A 20,612-nucleotide genomic window follows, 5' to 3' on the forward strand; every position below is an offset into this window, starting at 1 on the left:
AAAAGGATGAAACCGGATCCAGCGATCTTTTGTATTGGAGCGCGCCAGTTGGGGATGAGGTGAGGTGAGGCAAACGATTTTCTAAGGCACCAGATTATACTGTTCCTTATTCAGTGATACCGGCTGTTCTATTCTTGCTGATTGTTTGCCATGCTACACAAACTTTCCTCTGTGCCTTATTCTTAAGCCATAAAGCTCTTGGTGACTTCAAAACCGAGTCCACCGAGTCCACCGAGTCCACTGGTCTCTGGATAAATGCTTCGCCCTGCAATCTATCATATAACACAGATGAGCGTGTAGATGGTAAGGACCCCCCGGCAGCCACGCAGCAAAGGCATTACTTCACTCTCTTTCTTTAGTTTTAGCCTGGGCTTCTATTGAAAGTGCATAGTACATGTGAATTTCATGATCGACAGAGATTTCATTTGGACCATTATCATATACGTTTTGAATGATCTATTTCTTTTTCATGTCGTGCCACAGCTTAGTGCTTAGCCACAACACCCGCCGCATCAGCCTGCGCGGTGATCATCTTCTTGTATGCCTTAACATCACCATCAAACTTGTTCACAGTACCCTTATCACAAACCCAAAGACTCTTGCAGACATTCTGAAGCATAGTCACATCGTGAGAAACCATAACCACGCCACCCTCGAACCGTTGCAGAGCATCGGAAAGCGCATCCATACCCTCAATATCCAAGTGGTTAGAAGGCTCGTCAAGAACGAGGATGTGCGGGTTGGTCAGGGACAAGCAGGCAAATGCAACACGAGACTTTTGACCTCCGGATAGGAACTCCATGCGCTGGAGACCGGTCATACCGGTGATACCGAAGGCACCCAGGTGTCGTCGGTACTCTTCATCGCTCTTACCGGGGTATGTCTTCGCCATGAAACTCACAGCGCTGGTCGTCAGATCCAGTGCATCCACGTGGTGCTGCGCGAAAAATCCAATGCGCAGTCTCGAGTGTGCGGAGATCAGACCCTTTGTGGGGGCGAGTTGGTTGATAAGAAGCTTCAGCACGGTAGTCTTACCAGCACCGTTAGGTCCCACAATACCAATACGAGAATCCAGTTGAACATCGAGATCGACGTCCTTGAGAAGAGGCCTGTCGGGGGAATAACCGAAGCAGACGTCGGACATCTGGACAATGGGAGGTGAGAGCTTCTCGACCTCGGGGAACTGGAAGTGCACGACGTATTCGCTCTCCGGAGCCTCAAGGACGGGCATACGCTCGAGCTTCTTGATTCTGGACTGAGCTTCTGATGACTTGGCCGCGTTGTAACGGAACTTATCAATGAACGCTAGTATGAGAGTTAACATGAAGGTCATTTTGCGGTGATTGCGATGAGACCAACCTTGAAGATGAGCCCTCTCTGCCATTTGCTTCTCGTACTCGCGCTTGGCGTTCTTCCTCCGCTCTTCCTTGGTGGCGTAGAAAGATTCTTGAAAGAAATACAAGTTAGCGGAATACATAAATTTCCCACGGCAGAAGACATACCGAAGTTAGCACCCTTGTAGTAGTCCAATCGCTCGGAGTGCTGGTGGATAATATCGGTAGCGACTTCGTTCAAGAATGCACGATCGTGAGAGACCACGAGAACGGTACTGGGGTAGCCCTGGAGGTAGTTCGCCAGGAAAGTAATAGACGGAACGTCCAACATGTTAGACGGTTCTGTGTTAAGTTAGCAACATGGTTTGGCGAAATTGTTTCGGAATTTCACGAACCGTCAAGAAGCAGGAGATCGGGCTCGCAGAACAGGGCACGAGCCAGGGCCAAACGCATACGCCAACCACCGGAGAATGTCCTGGTGGCGAACTGTTGTCGCTCGGGGGAGAAACCAAGACCAGCCAATATACTGGCAGCGCGGGACTCGGCCTTGTCGGACTCCATCTCGGAGAGCTTCGAGTGGATATCAGTCAAGGTAATATCCAGACCCTCCCTCTCGTGATCCAGTCTGGCAGCATCCTTAGAAGTGTCTGCCATTTGAGAACGTTCTTCTTCAAGAACAGCCAATTGCTTGGTAATTTTCTGTGTAAAGGCCCCATGTTAGTCAAATGAACCATCCTATGACCAGAATGGAGACTCACATCTTGTTCCGCCAGCAGATGCTTCCGCCAGACGTCTGCATCAAGAACCGCTTGGATAGCCGGGGTATCATCACCAGTAATCTGATTAGTACTGTCAGTTAATCCGTTGTCTACCAAAAAAGGGTGTGTGAAAATACCTCTTGCTCGACGTGAAGAATCGAGATGTGATTCGGAATGGCAACCTCTCTGCGACTGAGAGCCCGCAGCAGAGTAGATTTACCAATACCGTTCTGACCAACAAGACCATAGCGCCGACCATAGGCCAGAGTCAAAGCAGCATCTGTCAGGATACGCTGACCACCAATAGAAATATCGATATTGTCCAACTTGATATCCTTGCTCTTGGACTGCGAGTCCGAGCCCAGCTGCAGAGGGTTAACAGCCATGAAGAACTCCTCGTAAGACATGGCCTCATCCGGCTGGTTGAGCAAGCGCGAAGCCTCGTACTGAACAGTCTTCATCTGCTTCTTTTCCTGCTTAGCCCGAATCTTCCGCTCAGCCTTCTCAAGCTTCTTCTTGTCCACACGCGACTCCACCTTCCTGGCATTGGCAGACTCCAGGTCCACGTTTGTACCGGTCAAGCCCAGGGTAGAGGACATGTTCCGCTGGGAGCCCACATTGATAGCCTGGTCGAGCTTCTTGGCTGTCAAAGGCATCTGTCTCCTCTCGGCATCCACACCGTTTGCTGAGCTCAGCGATGTAATGAATTTTTCCACCAGGCCGCTGATCGTATCGCGGTTCTTGGTGGAGAAATCTCCAGAGGCGGAGATCAGCAGTTCCGTCACGGTCTCTGCAGCTTCGGACAAAGGGGACTGGGCGTTGGAGTCTTCAACATAGAGGTTCGAGGCATGGGTCAGGTATCCCTATCCCATCATTAGCTTTGCTGCCAAAATTTGCCTTCGGCAGAGCATCTTGAACGTACCACCGAGTACTCTGAGATGACATGATCCAGGCCAGGGATCTGCGCCTGGAGTTCTGCCTCCATTTTGCTCTTCAATGAATCAATCACAACTCAAAGTAGTCAGATGTATTCCGTCCGAGGGATGAATCGACGTGTTGAATACCGTTAATGACGTCCTCGTGGTCCGGGGTAATTTGGCCGCAGACCGCAGAGGGGTGTTTTTCGAGTGCGTTATCGATAAGGTCACGTGACTACTTCTGGAGCTATCACTTCCTGTTTCCCGATTGGGGATAACTGATCTCGTCACTTGCATCTTGTACGACCTATAGAGGAGTCATTATGCCTGATTAAAATCTGTCAATGATTCTGCTCTGTTGATAAGATAGACTCTGACTGTCAACTGATAGTGGCACTGTTGAGGTTCAGGGAGGAGTAATCCAGCAGTCTTTTACATAGTACAGTATGTTGGATGGCCTAAAGAGGTATATCTCGAAACCTACAAGTTCAAGGCACAGTACGATAGGACCATCATTAGGTGGCAGTGGGTAGATTTTGAATTACCATATAGCGTTTGCTTAAGCTGGACCTGCAGGAGACAAGGATCATGTCACCCTGCCGTTACACAGACCAAGATAAGAATCCTGGAAGCTAAGGAGCATAAAATAACATTAGTAATGATCTCTCAATTCTTTGCATTCCTTTAATATTCAGATCTCTAAACTTAAGGTCTCTCATATTCCTATTGGATTCATCGACTCAACCCGATAATCGCCACCATCCGCGGCGAAGCTTCTGATCTACCGTGCAGTAGAGACCAGCCTGAAGACTTCAAGACATTCTAGTTGCAGCTAAAAAAATACGAAATGCCAGATTGTATCTTGTGCTGAGTGTACGTTCTATTTTCATGCATCAATATCATAGTTCCGAAGAAGCTCCTTCCATGACTAGATAGGCTTCGGAGTCGGCAGGACTGCATGCATCTATCTTAATTCTTTTTATAGTAGCACCTGACTTGATTCTTTGGGGACTGACATAAACTAAAACTTGGCCACATAAAGATCACATCATGTCAAGATGAAACTAAAACATTGATGTCAAATCTACAGGCTAGGCATTCAACGACAAACAGTCTGATGAGGATAAGGCCAAGGGTGAGGATAACTGAATTACTAGCATGTAGTGCAACCTTGTCTTTTATTTCTAGATTCTGGTCTGGTAGTATGTAATTTTTGTCAGTCTATATACGGCCCCAGACTGAATATAGGACAGGAAGATCTGGTAGTGATAGCTTTCAAATCTCGTGCTATACCCAGGGTAATATGTCCGATCTTATATCCATCGACTTTCTTTTATAGGTCATTGAGTCAGGAAAATTCAAATATAATGGTGGCAGAATTGTAATAAATACGGACAGTGCAGGGGATATTTTGTTGCGATCTGCAGTTGATATGCAGGCGAGACTAATACAACGGATATCGACAGCATTATCGAGACCCGCGAGAGGCCTCTACCAAGTCAAAAGAGAGAAGAGCTAGACCAGAACCCGTGTGTTAGTTTACAGCCAACATTCGCCAACGACTGGTGTAGCGAAGAAAATAAAAAAGCATCAGGTCGAATTTGTCGACCACGAGTACAGTACTATAGGTCGGTAAGCCACGAGCTGTCTACACCAGGAACCCCCTACCAATGAACCGCTATAATAGATAGTGTTATAGACCTTTCCAAGGGGACGATTGGCCATGCCGACCGCAAGCGTTCGTGGCTTCGGTGCCCAGCGGCAGTGATCGGGCTTGAGTTCTTTCTAGGAGACGTGCTCCGTAACGGAGTGCAGCACGAGGTTTGCAAATTTTCGGCAGCAATTTCGCGTTCCCAAGCATTGTCGGCTGGGTTGCTGGTTACCGGTGCAAGGCTAAACCTCCATCGGACTAGGTACACGGCACAACATCGGTAGGAAGAACCGATTGTCGCTTGCGTTCGCCGCTTGACCCACGGAGATTTCCAGTTCATTTACAGGGTGGAGAGATATGACGATATTCTTCGATCGGGAGTTTGTCTGGACTCTGTAATATGTCCGTTAGTTTCTGGGGAGCTTCCAGGCTGGTAGGCTCCCCCAATTGTGTTCCTGTTTTTTTCTTGAAACGGGCGCCCCGCTTGCATCATTGGAAATGGAGAGGGGAAAACCAAAACAAAACAACCCGAGGGAAAAAAAAAACGTCAATCGCGGTGGAACGGAAGTTAATTAACGATGAGGATCCGAAACGAAAAATGGATCGAGTGGATATGAAGACCTTCTCGAAGCTTGAAGGTCGAGAAAAAGACCAAAATCTCGATCACGGCCACGGTCATGTTCGGTCGAAGGTGATCGACAAATATCAACCGTAGCCAGGGCCTCGTTCCCTCGTTCAATTTCCTGATGCGGTGTGTTTGGAAGTCCCAATTGAGGATCAGCAGCAGAGTTGGGGATTGGACGAGCAAGCGTTTCAGAACAGCAGATGTCCTGCAGCCGCGCCGACTAACGCAGCAAGAAAGAAATGGCTGACATCTGTCATCCAGTTATCTTGTCAAAGTGTCATCCAGTCAGCGTTGCGGCGCATGGCAGACAGGATAACCCACTGACTTTCCAGGGCAGGAACAGGACCTGAGGACCTGAAAGACTAAGGCTCCAGGCCACTCTGGGCCCATGAAGGAAAAAAAAAAGAAGAAAAAGGACAACAGCCTCTCCACCAGGTCAGCAGCCGCTCACCAGGGCCTCGGGACCTTGGTTGGTCCAACCAGTGGACACAAGATGGACTCAGATCGGCCGCACTGGGGCCCTTTGCGATCGACTAAGACGATCCTGGGAAGGGCTAAGGGGCCTAAAAGACGCGATCCCAGCCAGCCGAGACGAGATATGTGGGGAATTCTGGATCGCATGGCTTTCGCCCAATTTCCTTTGACCCTCAGCCACTTGGTGCCCACTCCGAGAGACGGACTTGTCCGTAAAGGAGGAAGCATTTCCGGGTTGGCCAGTCCGAAAGTCTGATATCTGAAAGTCTAAAGGAGGTTCCTGTGGATATCATTATCTGGAAGTTCCATTGTCCCCAGTTCCAGACGTTGCAACTTGCTGGCATATCTGACCCTGGTCACTCAGGATGAGAGCCAAGACTGGGCTCGACAGGAGGACACGAGCAGGTCGGTCGCTAAAGCTGTTGAGGAGCTGCAATGTGAGCCGCAAGGGATGGGGTCAGTGGTCCAGGTCCATCGTGTTGCTTTTGCAATAATCCGCAGGGATCGTGCGTCCTGGTTAGTTTAGTTGCGGTTGCAGTTGCAGACTTGCAGGTTGCAGGAGGAAATTCGGGGGATTTTCAACCAGAGGAGAGGGGAAAAAGTGAAGACGAAGTAGAATAGTAGTAATAGTAATAGTATAGTACAGTCTTGGAGGGTATTGTTTTTGTTGTCATTATCTTCACCATCACCCTTGATTATGATGATTATTTCCAAATCTTACTCTTTGTTTCCCCCCTGTCATTCTAATTTAATCATCAGTCCTGTTCCCAGTATTATTGATTCCCTCCTCGCGTGTCGCCCGATTTGCCCAGAAACCAGCTGAGCTTAGCGTCTTAATCCCCGACTCGCCTTGTTATTGTTGACTCCAAACTCCACTTCTTCCCCCCCCCTCCTCTCTCTCCTCTCTCCAAGTCGTCATCGACTTCTTTCTTTCCCTTCAACGGCCCAGAAGGGATTTCGGCTTACAACAGGAAACAAAAAAAAGAGGGCTTCGCTCGTTCACCCTCATTCCTGCTGGAATTCTAATTCTTTCGGGTCTAACCTCTTCCACCACTACCAACAAAAAGGAGATCTCCCCCAGATTCTCCCACCTTTGTTTATCTCACCCTCCATCTCGACAATCGGTTATTTTCCACCCCCGAAAAAACAGCCTCAGCCGCACCCGAAACCTACCCCCTTCATCAACACCAAATGGGATGTCCTTCGCAACAGCCCTCGACCCTGCGGAGCTGAGTTGGAGGGTGTTTAACACGCTCCACAGCATCCTCTGAGGATGGATCACATATCCACGGTAAGCCTCTCCTCTACCCGTGCGGATCCAAACCAGGATTGTCCCGGGGCACTCGACTAACGCGCAACTGTCTGGATCAGCTCTGTGCCCTCAGCACAGTAGGAATAGCCACCTCCGGTCTGGCTCTCGGTCGTGTCGAACGTTCCAAGTCGAGCATCTTCCGGCGAAAGACTTTCTCCTATAACCAACCTCCTGCCACTCCTTCAGAACAATCCACCCCGGTCAATGCCCGACCCAAGACTTCACGATTGGTTCGACCAACCACAGCCGGACCAGACTGGACACACTTCTCAGAAAAAGCCATTGAGGGACAAGATGGACCGGCTCAAGATCCATTGCAGGGCCCTGATCTGCGCAGGGTATCAATGTCCTTTGGTGCTGCCAGACGTCGCCGTCGTGGACAAACACTAAGCAGTCCGCCCTTGCGAATCCCCGAGGATGAACCCGCCGAATCGTTAACGTCGCAAGAATCTCACTCACGTCGTCCCTCGACCAGTTGGATGCGTCGGCTGTCAATGGCGTCCTTCCAAACAGAGAGTCCGTCGACTAACAGCCCTGTCACACCGTCCTTTAATGGCTCGGCGAGCCCAATCCTTCCTCGTCCGACCAGCTCACGCCGCGCACCAAATAAATTAGTAAAGCGCACGTCTTCACAACATTCTAATGCTAATCCCCTCTTCGTCAATACCACGGTGTCCCCGGCATCTGCCCTTCGCAGGCCCGCGACAAGCCACCAGCGATCAGAGTCGATGCGCTTGCAGTCGCCGCTCCCGATGGACTTTGGATCCCGCTTCTCGGGTAATTACTCCATGGAATCCCCCACGGCCGAAGAGTTTGAAACACACCTGCAAACCGACTGGATACCATACCTGCTCCCAAAATCGGAGGGCTTTTCGGAGAGACTGGCCCGAAGGATATCAACAACCGCAAGCCCCAAACCTCCGGGGGTGCGACGGATTATACCCGAGCAGGATACACTTCCCGCTTTGGTACTGGCAACCACACTCACTTCTAGAACGTCTCTGCCACGAGATGATCAATCGGTACCTGCCACTCCAGTGATGTTCCGTAATCCATTCCAGACAGAACCGACAACTTCCGTTGCTTCTGCTGCCCCTCCGCCCTCTTCGACACATGTGCCACAGGCGCCAGAATCCCCGGCGCTAATATCACCACAACAGCCCGAGAAATCGGCCCATAAGCACTCATTCTCATTTGATGTGGAGCCAAAGAAGATCATCGTTAACACAGTGACTGCTTCGGGTACTCCAATTCCTGGACGTGCTCGTGCTGGGTCATTGAAACGAGTCAAGGGCAGGACATTCTCTATCCCTCGAGCAGAGCTTGCGAAACTACACAGCGTAATTCCAAGTCCCCCGCAGGCCCCTCAACGGCGTAATATCACAGACCCTTCTGTCTTCCGTCGCCCATTCGCTCTTTCACCACCTGGCCTGGCAGTTTCGACGTTTGGTAGGGATCATCCTATGGCTCCACGTTCGGTCTCCCAGGACTACACTATCGGCATGCGTGGTCAGCGTGCACTCACATCTGATGCTGTTGCTTTGTCTGCATGGCAACATTCTGGTCGCCCAGATAGTTATACCTTCTCTTCTCTCCGCCGTCAACCAAAACGCCATTCCATTGCGGCTTCGGATCCCTCTTCTACCGTCATAGGCTCTGATGACACTCGTGTCTTCACATCAGGTGACGAATATGAAACTGATATGATGACCGATTATTGGGATTCAGTTCGCACGAGAGAGACCAGTGGTGGTGGGTTGAAAGGATTGCAGATTGAGACAATGTTCGACAAAGCGGGTTCCCGTCTGTCAAACGAGGAAGTCACCACTCTGGAGGACCTCCTCCCACGCGGTTCCTTCACATCCCGGCTGGAACAGGAAACCCCTCTGTTCCCTGACTCTCTCGTTTCCTCAGTGGCTCAGGTCCGCCTCAATGAAGACACCTGGATCTCAGAGGGTGATGAGGAGAATGCAAGCATGATTGGCGCACTTCCTGGTGAGCCGAATGGCGCTGCAGTGCAGTCTCCGCTCTCTGGTTCTTTGTCAAGAACATCAGTAGCGCACGCCGCTTTCTCGTCCGCGATTCCTGAGCCAGGTTCACCTGTGGCCGAGTCACACATGAGTCAGAAAATGAACATTTTCGACTGGTCGGAACAGGCTCGCCCTGATCGTGACGCAACGGATACCGAGGCCCGCCCGCGGACGATGCATGGAAAGCAAAGTGGGGTTGCTAGAGGCAGCCGTGCAGCTTGTCGCAAAGTGCCCTCTGCTATCCACCTTCGGAGTCAGAGTGTGCCGGTGGCAAGAGAACTCCCCGCGAATGAAACTCGCCAGCCATCTGGTAAATTTGGCACGTGGGGTTTGGGGTCGAAGGGCGTGAGTGAGGACTGGGACAGCGACTTTGACTTTGACGACAGTGAAGAGCCCGCCGCGAGCAACGACACCAAGAGCTCCGAGCCCGAAGCTGCTCCTCAAAGCATGATGGTTCCCAAGGCGATTCTCGAACGGCAGGCAAGCCTTCGAGGTCAATTCGGACAGGTACAAGAGCTCACGCTGCTCGTGCAAGAACTGAAACGGCTTCGCCACCAGGCGAGTGTTTTGGATCTTGTGACCGGTCCTTCGAGTGAACTGTGGAAAGAAGCAGAAGGGATTGTCAATCTGGCTACCATTGATGATGACGATGACCGCCGGTCTCCGCCTGGATCGCCATCCTCGCTCACTTTCAGCTTCGACGACTCGGATGATGAAGGTGTGAACAGTGCATCCAAGCGCAACAGTGATAACTCCTGGCAAGGAGGCCCCCAGCAGGGCATCCAAATCCAATCCACGTCACCCAAGCAGCCCAAGGAGAATCACCCAAGCAGCTCATGGAACAGCAACACGCAATCTGAAAACCGGCTCTTTACGTCTCCCCTTGGTCATCTTTCCAAGAACTCTCCCAAATCCAAATCGGTCCTCGATATCCTACAACCTAGTCGCCGCACCGAGGATTCTTCTCTGGCTCCACCTCCACGCACTCAAAAACTTCCCTTTGATACCCAATCACTTCGCGATCTTGTTGTCCGGGCTGGGGTGGTCACACGCGCCTTGAAGGAAGTCATCCGCAAGGCAGAAGGTGTTGACTCGAGCCCGCAAAATGTGTTTCCCTCCGACCCTCCTTTCCGACGGATATTCGACCAACCTTCCCATGACGACCTTGCAAGCTTCGAGGCTGCGTTCGGCTGAGATGCATTGATCAGGCCGTCTGGTAGATTGACCAATACAACCTGCAATGTTATGCCCGAAACCCATCCCTTGTCTTGTTCCCTCTCCTTCATCTGTTCAATTATTATGCTAGCATGGAACTTCCTGCGAGACCCCCATCATACGAGTCTTTCCTTCTCACGTCATTCATTTCCCATTCACTCCGACAGACTTTCTTTAATTTTCTCCCCTCTAACTCTCCTCGGAGCGAATGACTCCACCCTATTTCAGTCAGGCGTCAAACCAAAAGCCATTGCATCTCTGTACAACTTTTCCTTCGTGTACATTGCCAACCTCATACTTCCTTTTTCTTTTCTTTCTGTTTTATTCTCTATCCGTGTGAAAACACACACGCCCGAATTTGTACGAGCACATCCTGGGGGGTCTACGTCTTTTTTTATTTTTATTTTTACTTTCTTTTCTCTGTTCTTCTCCATGTTTCCAGTCCTCCTTCCAGCACTGTTCCCACTTTCCTTTTTCTTTCCCCGTTCGTCTCTGTTGCATATATTTGCGCAGCTCATATTCTCATAATTGCGCTGTAATAATCGTGGAAGGGGGGCTCCGAGCTGTGATGATGTTTGCAAAGACCCCACCAGACGAAGAGCAATGAGTTTCAATGTCATGCATATTATTTTGTTTGCTGGGCCTTGGGCCTGGTGACCGGAGCCATTATTGAGTTGGTTTTGAGTATTGTATTTGATTGATAAGATGTAGAATACGCCTCGAAATAAGATTTTATTCCTGAGATGCTGATCTCTTTTCAAGAGTACGATATCCGGATGTACAGACTTTGTAGGTATTGGTGCTACTGTCTTGTAATTCTTTGCATCTTGCTTTGATAAAATTGTCATCGTTACTTAGCCTTCGAGCTAGTGGCTAAATACTGCGTGTTAAATATGAGACCTCATTTCATTACTCGGAAACATTATTGATAACCTTGGGTAGGTCGATGCATTACTTTCTGAACAAAGGGGTATCTTAATCTAAACAAAGTCGTCATCGTCATCCATCTTGATCTCCATCTCCATCTCCATCTCCATCTCTATCTCTATCTTTATCCTCGCCCTCACTCATACACTCATTCATCGTCTCCATCCAAGGCCAGATGGACGGTTGCAAACTTGCTCTTCGCCCGGATACTAGGACCGTAGACGTAGATGATGATCGGGAGAGGGATCATCAATACCGCAACACAACCGAGCAATGTGCTCGCCCAGTTTACCCCCATTGACTTGAACTATAGGTAGTTATATGTTAGTGCTGTTTGAGTATCAATGTGAAGAGTAGAGTGTGAAAACATACCATGGCGGGAGCGAATAGAGGGAATCCGGCACCAGCGGAGGATCGGAGGATACTGTTCGCTGCGAGGGCTGAGGCGGCGCTGGTAGAAGATAGCATGTCAGTAAGTGATCTCTCTTTCCGTTTGACATGGTTCATCACACTTACAACGATGTATAAGCATCAATAATATAATTGAATGCCCCCAAGAAAATGCAAAACAAACCGAATCCAATCATCAACCCAGACGCCATAGGCACAGCCCAATGAATCTCCGCCCTGAACCCCGACCATCCAAACCAAAACAAACCCCCCGCAAACGCAACACTCCCGATAATAGCAGGAGGCATACGCCATTCCGGGACAGGAACACCATCATTCGCATCCAACTTGCGGTTATACGACGGCTGCGTGAGAATAATATACACGCCACCACAAATCTCACCAACGACCAACCCCCAATACGGTAGTCCAGCAACACCCGGCGCGAAACCGTGGATATTCTGGAAAACGATTGGATAAGCCGTGAGAAACAGATACAAAAGACCGTAAAGGAAGGCCATGTAAATGCTCAGAAAGAGGACGATTGGTTCAAGGAAGAGCAGCTTGATTGGTCGGAGGAGGTTCTTTTGGATGAGTTCGCGGTAATCGACTTCGATTTCTTCTTGTTTGGCGTGGATGCCCCAGTTTGATGTGCGGCGGCGGAGTTCGGCGGCTTTGTGGACTAGGATGATTGGGGGATATGTTTCGTGGAGGAGGAAGAGGTCAATTAGTAGGGCTGAGGCGCCCATGATGCCGGTGAGGTATTCGGTCCAGCGCCAGCCAAGGCTTTGCACGATGAATCCGCCCAGTGTTGAGGCGATTAGTGGTCCAGTGAAGACTGTCATGGCGAAGACGACGATGGCGAGGCCGCGGACGCGATTGTTGTAGATATCTGCCAGTACGGCGGCAACGACGGCAAGAGGGCATGCGCCGAAGAAACCGCCGAAGAAGCGGCATAGCATGATGGTTTGGAGATTCTCGGCTGTTGCAACGGCGAATTGAAAGATTGTGAAGCCGAACATTGATAGCAGTAGGGGGAGACGTCGACCTTTCAGTTCTGAGAATGGTGCCCATACGATAGGACCCATTGCGAAGCCGAGGACGTAGAGTGATAAACCCAAGGTGCTGACTTCACTTGAGACACCGAACTCGTGCGCCACGGTGCCGATGGCAGCAGAGTATATACTGCTCGTGAATGTTGAATTGAGGGTTGTCCAAGACAGGATGACAGCCGTCAATATCTTTTTGCTTGTTGGCCAGTTTTGGGGATGGAGAGGGTCGTCTCGACCGGCGAACTCGACCACGTATTCCTCCTTGTCGGGTAATGGGGGTGGATAGGGTTTGCCAGCTCCGAAATCTGGAAGAGGACCTGCCTCTTCTGTTTTCTTCTTGTGACTGGCGCCGACGGTGGCATTGTGTTGGCTTCGTTGGGTTGCAATGCGTTCCAATGCGGTAGGATGTAGGTCCAGGCCGGTGACACGGTGGGAATGTGAAGTCGGGACTTGAGATAGATATTCGAATTCATCACGGGATGATAGATAGGATGATGCTGCTGTAGTAGATAGTGAATCTGAACGATAGGCAACATTATCGACACTTTGGGTTGTGGAAGAGGAGGTCGTATTAGGGCTAGCATCAGGTGCTGAGCCTTTCTCTACATCCCATTTGGAGTCCATGATGGCTGGTAGCCAACGTAAAGGCGCTCTCAAGATAAAAATTAGGAGAAGTTGGGGAGAGTTTATACTATAATTTCCTTTTTAGGGGGAAGTGGGAAACGTCAATCGTTTATATCCCAGTTTTTTTCACGGACAATCTGTGTCCTTCCTTCTCGGCCTTCGCCTGGACCCATATCTTGCTCGGGTGTCACTACAGTATGGCTGCCAAGCGGCAAATAATATGGAGACACTATCAATATCTTCTACGATGGATAGGAAAAAAGCTGCGGATTGCATCGGTCCTTTGCCTGGGTCCTCTTTTCCTCATTGGCATGGTTCCAGTAATTCAGGGCTTTGCGGGACTCCGCTGCCACTTGCACCGTCCTATCTGTGGGCCACGCGCCACCACGGGAGCTTCTAGTTCTGGTTCCTGTTTTCCATTGTTTCTCTCGTAGTTTGATATTCTCTTCTATATTCGCAATATCAATGCTCAGTAAAATGTATATATGCCGGCCAATCTTACATAGTAACTCAATCCATCCTGTCAGAATCACTTGCCGAGCAACACCCATCAAACGTACTTTTTACTTTTTACCACATCCCGACCTAACCTCCCACTCGGCTAGCCGAGAGAAACACCGCGAACATGCCCAACTCGATTGTCCGTGCCTGGCCGAGCTTTCTCGGAGCATGTGTTTGATAACAGCGTGCACTAGGCTGAAAAATTTTGTCGTGATGGGGCCTTATCGAGACGTTGACCGTGGGTATTCTCGGCGTTCCACTGCCTGGCTCGGTTATTCGAGGCTTTTACGTCATCCCGGTCCCTTGAACCTGGCCAAAGATCTTGGATAATTTGAAGCTTTGGAAAAATTTTGCTGTAGCCACGGGATAATGTGGTTTTTTTAGCCGGTTCGTGATGCTTGTCTCTGATCTCTTCTAGATGGGTCTATGGTGTCCGGGTGTTGGGCAGACGTGGGGGCGAATGTAATCTGCAGCGGACGGAACTCGACAGATATATATTGCACTCCCGCTCTAGGCCGAGGTGCCATTATGTACTGTCATTATTATCCCGAAAAAGGCAGACACAATGCCGATAATGTATCTACTGACCCTTTATCTCTAGGTACTATCCTGATCATACAGCAATAATCAATGAACTGCTACAAAAAGGCAATCGTACACGCTCATAGTTCTAGCCGTCCAGTCCCTTTCTTGGAAGCATACTTGCTTCACATCTCTAGATCGCAGATCACCATTTCCACGAACCGTAGAATTGGAGGCGATCACAGTGCCGGATATTGGACTGGGCGTTACTGGCATATCGATGCCTGGGCTGCATGAGGCTCTTGGTTTACCTTTGCGCCATGTCATGGGCGTGGTGGCTGATGCCGAGTATGTAGTCACGTGCCCGGCACTCTGAACTGGAACTGAGCGACCAATAATATTAATGTGCAACTGTGAGCAACTAATCATAATATTATTTAGACTCCTGGCAAGCGCCATCACGTTATCTCTGCAGTACATAGGGATGGAGTGATGTGAACGCTACGCGCTTGGGTTAGACGTTGAGCCCGAGTGCTGGCGCCTAGAAGATAAGGCCTATGATAGCTGACCATACAGTAGAGTTTCTGAGCTCTTGATGGTATGTAGAGGGGTTGACGAGTTATAGTACAGCGTTGACTAAATTTCAAACCAACATACAGAGCAGCTGTTCAAGCGAAATATTGAATACATACCAAAGATATGAGCCAAGACTGGGTTTACGCCAAGTAAATGGGCTTGGCCCACTAAGGTACAGAGGTAGTCGGCAAGCCTATCGATCGGGAAAGTCGAGAGAATCCTTAGTTTTGATAAGCATCGCCCAGTAGTCACTCGGCACTTGGTACTGTCATGCTATCATGTCAATGAGTAGTCTCAATATCCGACCGAGAACATTCGATCATTAGAGAGATAGGACTGGTCGAACTTTACATAGGGTACTTGCGCATCTAATCAAAAGGGTTAGCACTATGTATATTAATTGAACCTGACCTATCATGGCCCTATCTTTATGGTAGAGAAAGCCCTGCCAAGAGATCACTGAAACGCGACCCCAGAAGAACGGTGGGCGGCATTCCTCCTGTCATGATTCTAGTGGAATGAGGGGAACAGCCACCAACGTCTCAGATTGAGGGGGACCGTCCGCCTCGATCCCGCATTCCAGGGCTGAATTGTGACAGGGTCAATGACGATGGCAGTAGTACGGAGTATATGTAGTAGTGATAGTCTCAGGGAGGAAAGAAGCTGAAGGTGATAACAATGATAGCCTGATAGGCCGAGACCGCGACTAGCATTATTGACCCATTTATTGGGGCGAGGCGAGGCCTGGCTATGGCCCGACGATAATAATAATAGTCGGATTGATCCTTGAACTAATGATTGAAGGTCAGTTGAGGAGCTCCCATCCGTGATCCTTGATTTCGCCAATTATTCTCTCAATCATCATCATCATCATCATCAATATCCACTGCCCCTAGTGCAGTGCCTCCCCCTGGTGGCCCTTACATAGTATCCGTACCCGTACACCCTCGTACACGGAGTAATAATAACCCTCCTGTATACGGAGTTAGGTACTCCGTACATACATACTGTATTATTATTATTGCTGGCTGTGGTGTTCATCTCCGGCTCAGGGGCACGCGACTGCTGATTGGCCCCCCAAAAGGGACAAGTGGGCGGGTTCCTGACGCTAAAAGTGGTGCCCCATCGAAGCAGAAAAGGTCTCACAGTTGACCTTGCTTGGTGCAGTTTACTTTGGCAGAGTCATGGCAACGAGAGGAGACATAACAAATTGAAATGACATGCTGTAATTAGCTATAGCAGGAGATGAGATTGTTGTCGAAGAGACGGGGTTGTCCTGGTGAAGCAGACAAGGGAGAAGACAGCTGCCGGTGTGCTAATTTAAGAGCTTCAGGGGGAGGCGACTTGCAGTCTTGCGGAGATTCGAGAAGATACAAAGATACACATTGAATACGTTGTCACTGTATGGTACAGCGCGGTCTTGTCACTAACTTCTTCAGGTTAACTCACTTTGTCCACACCGGTTATCTTCAAAACAGCCCCATCCAGTCCATACAGTCCATACAGTCCATACAGTCCATACAGCCCAGATGTAATCTAATTGTTGTGCGCTAAGAACGGCCCAGAACTGGCTAACGTGTTACTGGTGGCCCCCCCCTTCTCCTCCTTTTCTCTAGTCGCTCCTCATCGGCTCTCTCGCTCTCGTCTCTCTTTCTTTCTCTTGTTCGTCTCTCCTTCTAACCTCAACACTCTTTTCGATCCCCCTCCGACCCTCGTTCACTCCCTCTTTTGGCTGCTGGCCGCCACATTCCTTTACAACAACCCCCTCACCACCCCTCCCACGACACTCCTTTTTTTCAAGGCTTCGAAAGCCTCGTTCGATCGGTGTGAAAAAACCCTAAATGACTTCGGTTTAAATCTTCTGCGGCTCTCGCCTGATCTTTGCGCCTGTCGACTGGTTCGCCTTTGGCAAGCATATCGGGCCCTCCTCCTGTGTGATCGAATACAAATACATCCGTTTTGACCTGCCCTGACGGGCCTCCTTAAACCATGCCTCAGCATCACGATCCCAATCTGGTGATGAGGCACTCCGTGGTTCGACGGGAGGTCATCCCCTCCATCCGACTTCCTCTCGTCGTACCTACGACCACCACCATGCCGGGTGCGGGCTTCCCCGCGTTGGTGGCAAGAGCACCGAGCTCGTCAGAAACGACCGGAACATCAGACTGCAGTAGCGGTGGAAGCTGTACAAAGTCGACAAGTAACCTGACAACGACAGTGCTTCCCGTTGTCCTGGGTGCTGGGTATGTTGATAACCTTTTCTCACTGCGGAGTCAATACACGGTTAGGGGGTGCACTCGTGAATGTGAATCTAATACTCGAGCAGTGTTCCTGTTATCTGTGCTATTGTGGTTCTAATCTTCCTGCATCGGAGACATGTTAAGAAGTTGAGACGTGAGGATGCTATGGATAAGCACAAGTCCCTGGATTTCGGCATGGACATGGTGGGACCTGGTGGAAGAAAACCCAGGAAGTTGCCCAACGGATTACAAGCAGAGATGATGGAACCCAACCATTCGAAGGGTCTGTCTCTCGATGTCAGCCCGTACTTGATGCCTCCTGGTCTGCACGGCTCCCGAGAGTCCCTGCACTCGCTCTCTCGATCCATCGATGATGACAAGTACCGCCCGGCGGTCTTGGGAACTCAAGACAATGGCTCTGTTCGGTCGTTCCCTCGAAGCCGCGGTGACGATGGATCCAGCATCGGAGGTTCTACTCGTCATGGATACGGAGGTGCCGAGGATTCCAACTCGGGTCTTTTGAAAAATGCCCAGCGAATGTCTCGTTCATCCCCTCCTCGCTACAACAGCCCTCCTGGTGAACAGATGCCGCAGCCCCCTCCCCCAGCTCACCATCAAGACCATCGTGGCCCGTCACCCGGGTTGGCCCCGAAGGAGCGTGATGAGCATGCCATGGCGATTGGCAGTGCTATGACCGACCACAGCCAGGGTCATGACCGAGCGGCATCACCCCCCGAGCTTCAATTCCACCTGAACAACAACCCGATGTCGGAACTACACTTTGAGATCGAGCCTCCAATCAACCATGCCAACACCTCTCCCCATGAAGAACGCCTGAACTTTCCGCTTCCCGACCACCACGACCCTGCCCTGCACGCGCAGACTTCGACTCCTATGCAACTGCCTCGTATCTCTCTGCCCGCCAGTGATATCACTACTAGTGATTACGGTGACGACCGCAAGCCGGAGCTATCCATCAATGTTCACGCTGCGGAGGGACACCATGACAACAAGCAGCCTGAGCTGCACGAAGAATCGCAGCAGAACCTCGATATCGCCTTTGACAATAACAACCGCCGCGATACCCGCCGGCTGACCCTCGGTGTACGCCCCTTGCCCCCAGAGGACCCGGCGGACAACCCCGAGCAGCGTGCCAACCGCATCCGTTCCTTCTACAAGGAATACTTTGACGACAGTAAGCGGGAGACCACCTACTACGAAGACTATGGTCCCGAGTTCTACGAAACTGGCTATGTCTACGACCCGACTACTGGCGACTATTTCGACGCGGCTGCTCCCCCCGCTGCTCCATTCGCGGAGCCGATGACCCGTCGTGCCATGACCCCGCCTCCTCGGGCTCCTCCACGATTCCAGGGTGCTGCTCGCCATATGGCCACCAACTCGGCTGGTCACAATGGCTTCGGCGGCCCGGGTCCTCGTGCGTTCTCATCCGCTTCTGGTAGAATGCCCGGTCCTCGTGGTGCTTCCCGGAAGCCCATGCCTCCGCCAGCACCTCTTCAAATGCTCCCGACCCCCCACATGTTGAAGGATGATTCTATCTTCATGGCGGCAGACTTTGCTCCTGGCCAGCGAATCCGTGATCGGCGTGAGGGTCGTCCCGAGACTCCTACCGGTGGCTCGATGCCGTACAGCCCTGCCATCCGAGCCCATACTCCGCTTGTTTCGGTGTTTGATGAGCTTGCCGTGATTCCCAGCCCGTAAGTTTTGCATATATCCTGGGTTTACCTACCCACTCCCTTGGTCTGATTTGTAGCTAACTTTATATCTTAGTCACGCCTTGCGGAAATCTGGCACGTTCACGAGTCTGGACTTTGCACCCCCACCCCGATTCAAGAACAGCGATTCTGGCAGCGATGCCGGCAGTATCCGCAGTAACCGGACAGGCATCTCCAACACCCACATGAACAACATTCGCATGGGCAACTATCGTATTAGCCGGTTGCCGACTGACATGGTCGGTACCAAGGACGACATGATGACCAGTCTGCGCCCAGACTGGGGCATGACAAGATAAAAAAGCAACTCCCTCTCCTCCTGCCCGTCTATCATCCTTCTCTCTCCCCGTAACGACTCTGTGCTGCTTTTGGTGTCTCTCGAAAACAAAACTGTGATGACCTTGCGCATTTCATGGTAACCTCCAGTTGTTTGACCATATATTCAAGGAATGGGTTTCTTACTTCCATTTCCTTCCGGATAGTTATTTCTCTTTTTTCTCTCTTGTGTCTTTTGCACTCGCTTTACCCTTTTTTTCTCCTTGGGGTCTCTTATTTTGGGAAATCTGCTGTCCTGCGGCGTACATAGATAATGGTTGGGTTCTGTTTTTGTTCCCCCATGGATTTTTCACCAATTTCTTTTTCTTGTTCTTCTTCTTCTTCGATACCGGCCCTTTTGCATTTTCTCTGGTACTTGGGTACGGGCCTGTACATATGCCATTGACATTGACATTGGAATTGACATTGGATTGTTTCGGCCGGAGAGCAGGTCCTAGTGGACGGCTTCCGGCTGGGTTCCAACTGTGTGTTGATCTTCTTCTCCGTTCTTCTATTTTGTTAATAATTCTGAGATATATGTACTCGTAGACTCTGGGTCTTTCACGTGGATGAAACGGTCTTCTCGTCGTCACTATCGAGATTTTTAGGTCTGTGCTGGATGTGTGGACGAGCATAACAGGATTATTTACGAGTCTAATGGAGCACTATTATTCGCGGGACGTCGACGGACGCCTAAGGACTCCACTCGCAGCGACTAGGCCCCGGGCGACGTAAGATGGTTTAATTACCGACCACAGTTCAGCCCCCTTTTGTGTTACGTGCGACCGAGTAGTTTACAGAGATGTCAATGCAGTAGTGTTTGGCGTATCTCGGTGAATAGTAATTATTATAGTTATATTCTCGTAGAAGAGTAATAATCATATGTTGATATCTCGTGTCCATGGTAAACGGAGTATTGTGTACCGAGCACCGCCAAACCTTGGATCAAAACCGTTGAAAGGATCGGCTCTGATTCGCGCCGTTTAGGAATCGTATCAGTGGCAACTGAGTACGCCGTGCATCATGACGTGGGATTGGGGAATATGCACATAATCATTGATCAGAGATCAGAGATCATTGAATCATGACAGGGAAAATTATCGAATGATATACAGATATAATATGCCATTGGTATATGAATAGAATAGCATTGTGCTATGATTCCAGGACTAAACTTTCTTGACCGAAGATCCTTCGATCCAGGTCTTTCCATGGGACTGGCCCTACTGGTCAGTGGTTGGAGCCTCGGAGATTCTTCTTTTTCTTTTTTCCCTTTGTTGTGGTTCCGATCGGGGGAAATCCTGCAAGGGCATAGTCGGTCGCATGGCCCGGATCTAGGGATGAATGGATATAAACATTGCAAGAGATACTAGGAGAGGTTCTCTGTTTAGGATGCAAACAGATGAATTGAAA

The 20,612-nt window shown here is 50.2% G+C and overlaps 4 protein-coding genes across 4 annotated transcripts; 2 read left to right on the forward strand and 2 right to left on the reverse strand.

The window, feature by feature from the left end:
- Positions 1-484: 484 nt before the first annotated feature.
- On the reverse strand, positions 485-3,077 carry N7473_003142 (putative AAA family ATPase GCN20; the record flags this gene model as incomplete). Its single annotated transcript, XM_057149082.1, has 7 exons — positions 485-1,305; positions 1,360-1,446; positions 1,503-1,676; positions 1,730-2,033; positions 2,093-2,173; positions 2,230-2,955; positions 3,015-3,077. 7 exons carry the CDS (start codon positions 3,075-3,077, stop codon positions 485-487), a joined length of 2,256 nt encoding a protein of 751 aa, XP_057012736.1.
- Positions 3,078-6,442: 3,365 nt separating this feature from the next.
- On the forward strand, positions 6,443-11,059 carry N7473_003143 (uncharacterized protein). Its single transcript, XM_057149083.1, has 2 exons — positions 6,443-7,050; positions 7,131-11,059. Exons 1-2 carry the CDS (start codon positions 7,033-7,035, stop codon positions 10,293-10,295), a joined length of 3,183 nt encoding a protein of 1,060 aa, XP_057012737.1. The 5' UTR covers positions 6,443-7,032; the 3' UTR covers positions 10,296-11,059.
- Positions 11,060-11,391: 332 nt separating this feature from the next.
- On the reverse strand, positions 11,392-13,309 carry N7473_003144 (MFS transporter; the record flags this gene model as incomplete). The annotated part of the gene is made up of 3 exons (XM_057149084.1): positions 11,392-11,550; positions 11,616-11,694; positions 11,760-13,309. 3 exons carry the CDS (start codon positions 13,307-13,309, stop codon positions 11,392-11,394), a joined length of 1,788 nt encoding a protein of 595 aa, XP_057012738.1.
- Positions 13,310-16,533: 3,224 nt separating this feature from the next.
- N7473_003145 (uncharacterized protein) lies at positions 16,534-19,695 on the forward strand. The gene is made up of 3 exons (XM_057149085.1): positions 16,534-17,151; positions 17,235-18,866; positions 18,940-19,695. The coding sequence occupies exons 1-3, from the start codon at positions 16,898-16,900 to the stop codon at positions 19,181-19,183; spliced, it is 2,130 nt and encodes a 709-aa protein (XP_057012739.1). The 5' UTR covers positions 16,534-16,897; the 3' UTR covers positions 19,184-19,695.
- Positions 19,696-20,612: the final 917 nt, after the last annotated feature.

The sequence above is a fragment of the Penicillium subrubescens genome, assembly GCF_028828155.1.
Source record: "Penicillium subrubescens strain IBT 31985 chromosome Unknown utg000002l_segment0_segment0, whole genome shotgun sequence".
NCBI classification, from domain to species: domain Eukaryota; kingdom Fungi; phylum Ascomycota; class Eurotiomycetes; order Eurotiales; family Aspergillaceae; genus Penicillium; species Penicillium subrubescens.

Bases quoted from the DNA above. Each gene is read 5' to 3' on its own strand.
- N7473_003145 (XM_057149085.1), top strand. From the start codon at position 16,898: ATGCCTCAGCATCACGATCCCAATCTGGTGATGAGGCACTCCGTGGTT. The intron at 17,152-17,234 runs GTATGTTGATAA...ATACTCGAGCAG, and splicing joins CCCGTTGTCCTGGGTGCTGG to TGTTCCTGTTATCTGTGCTA. The intron at 18,867-18,939 runs GTAAGTTTTGCA...TTTATATCTTAG, and splicing joins CTTGCCGTGATTCCCAGCCC to TCACGCCTTGCGGAAATCTG.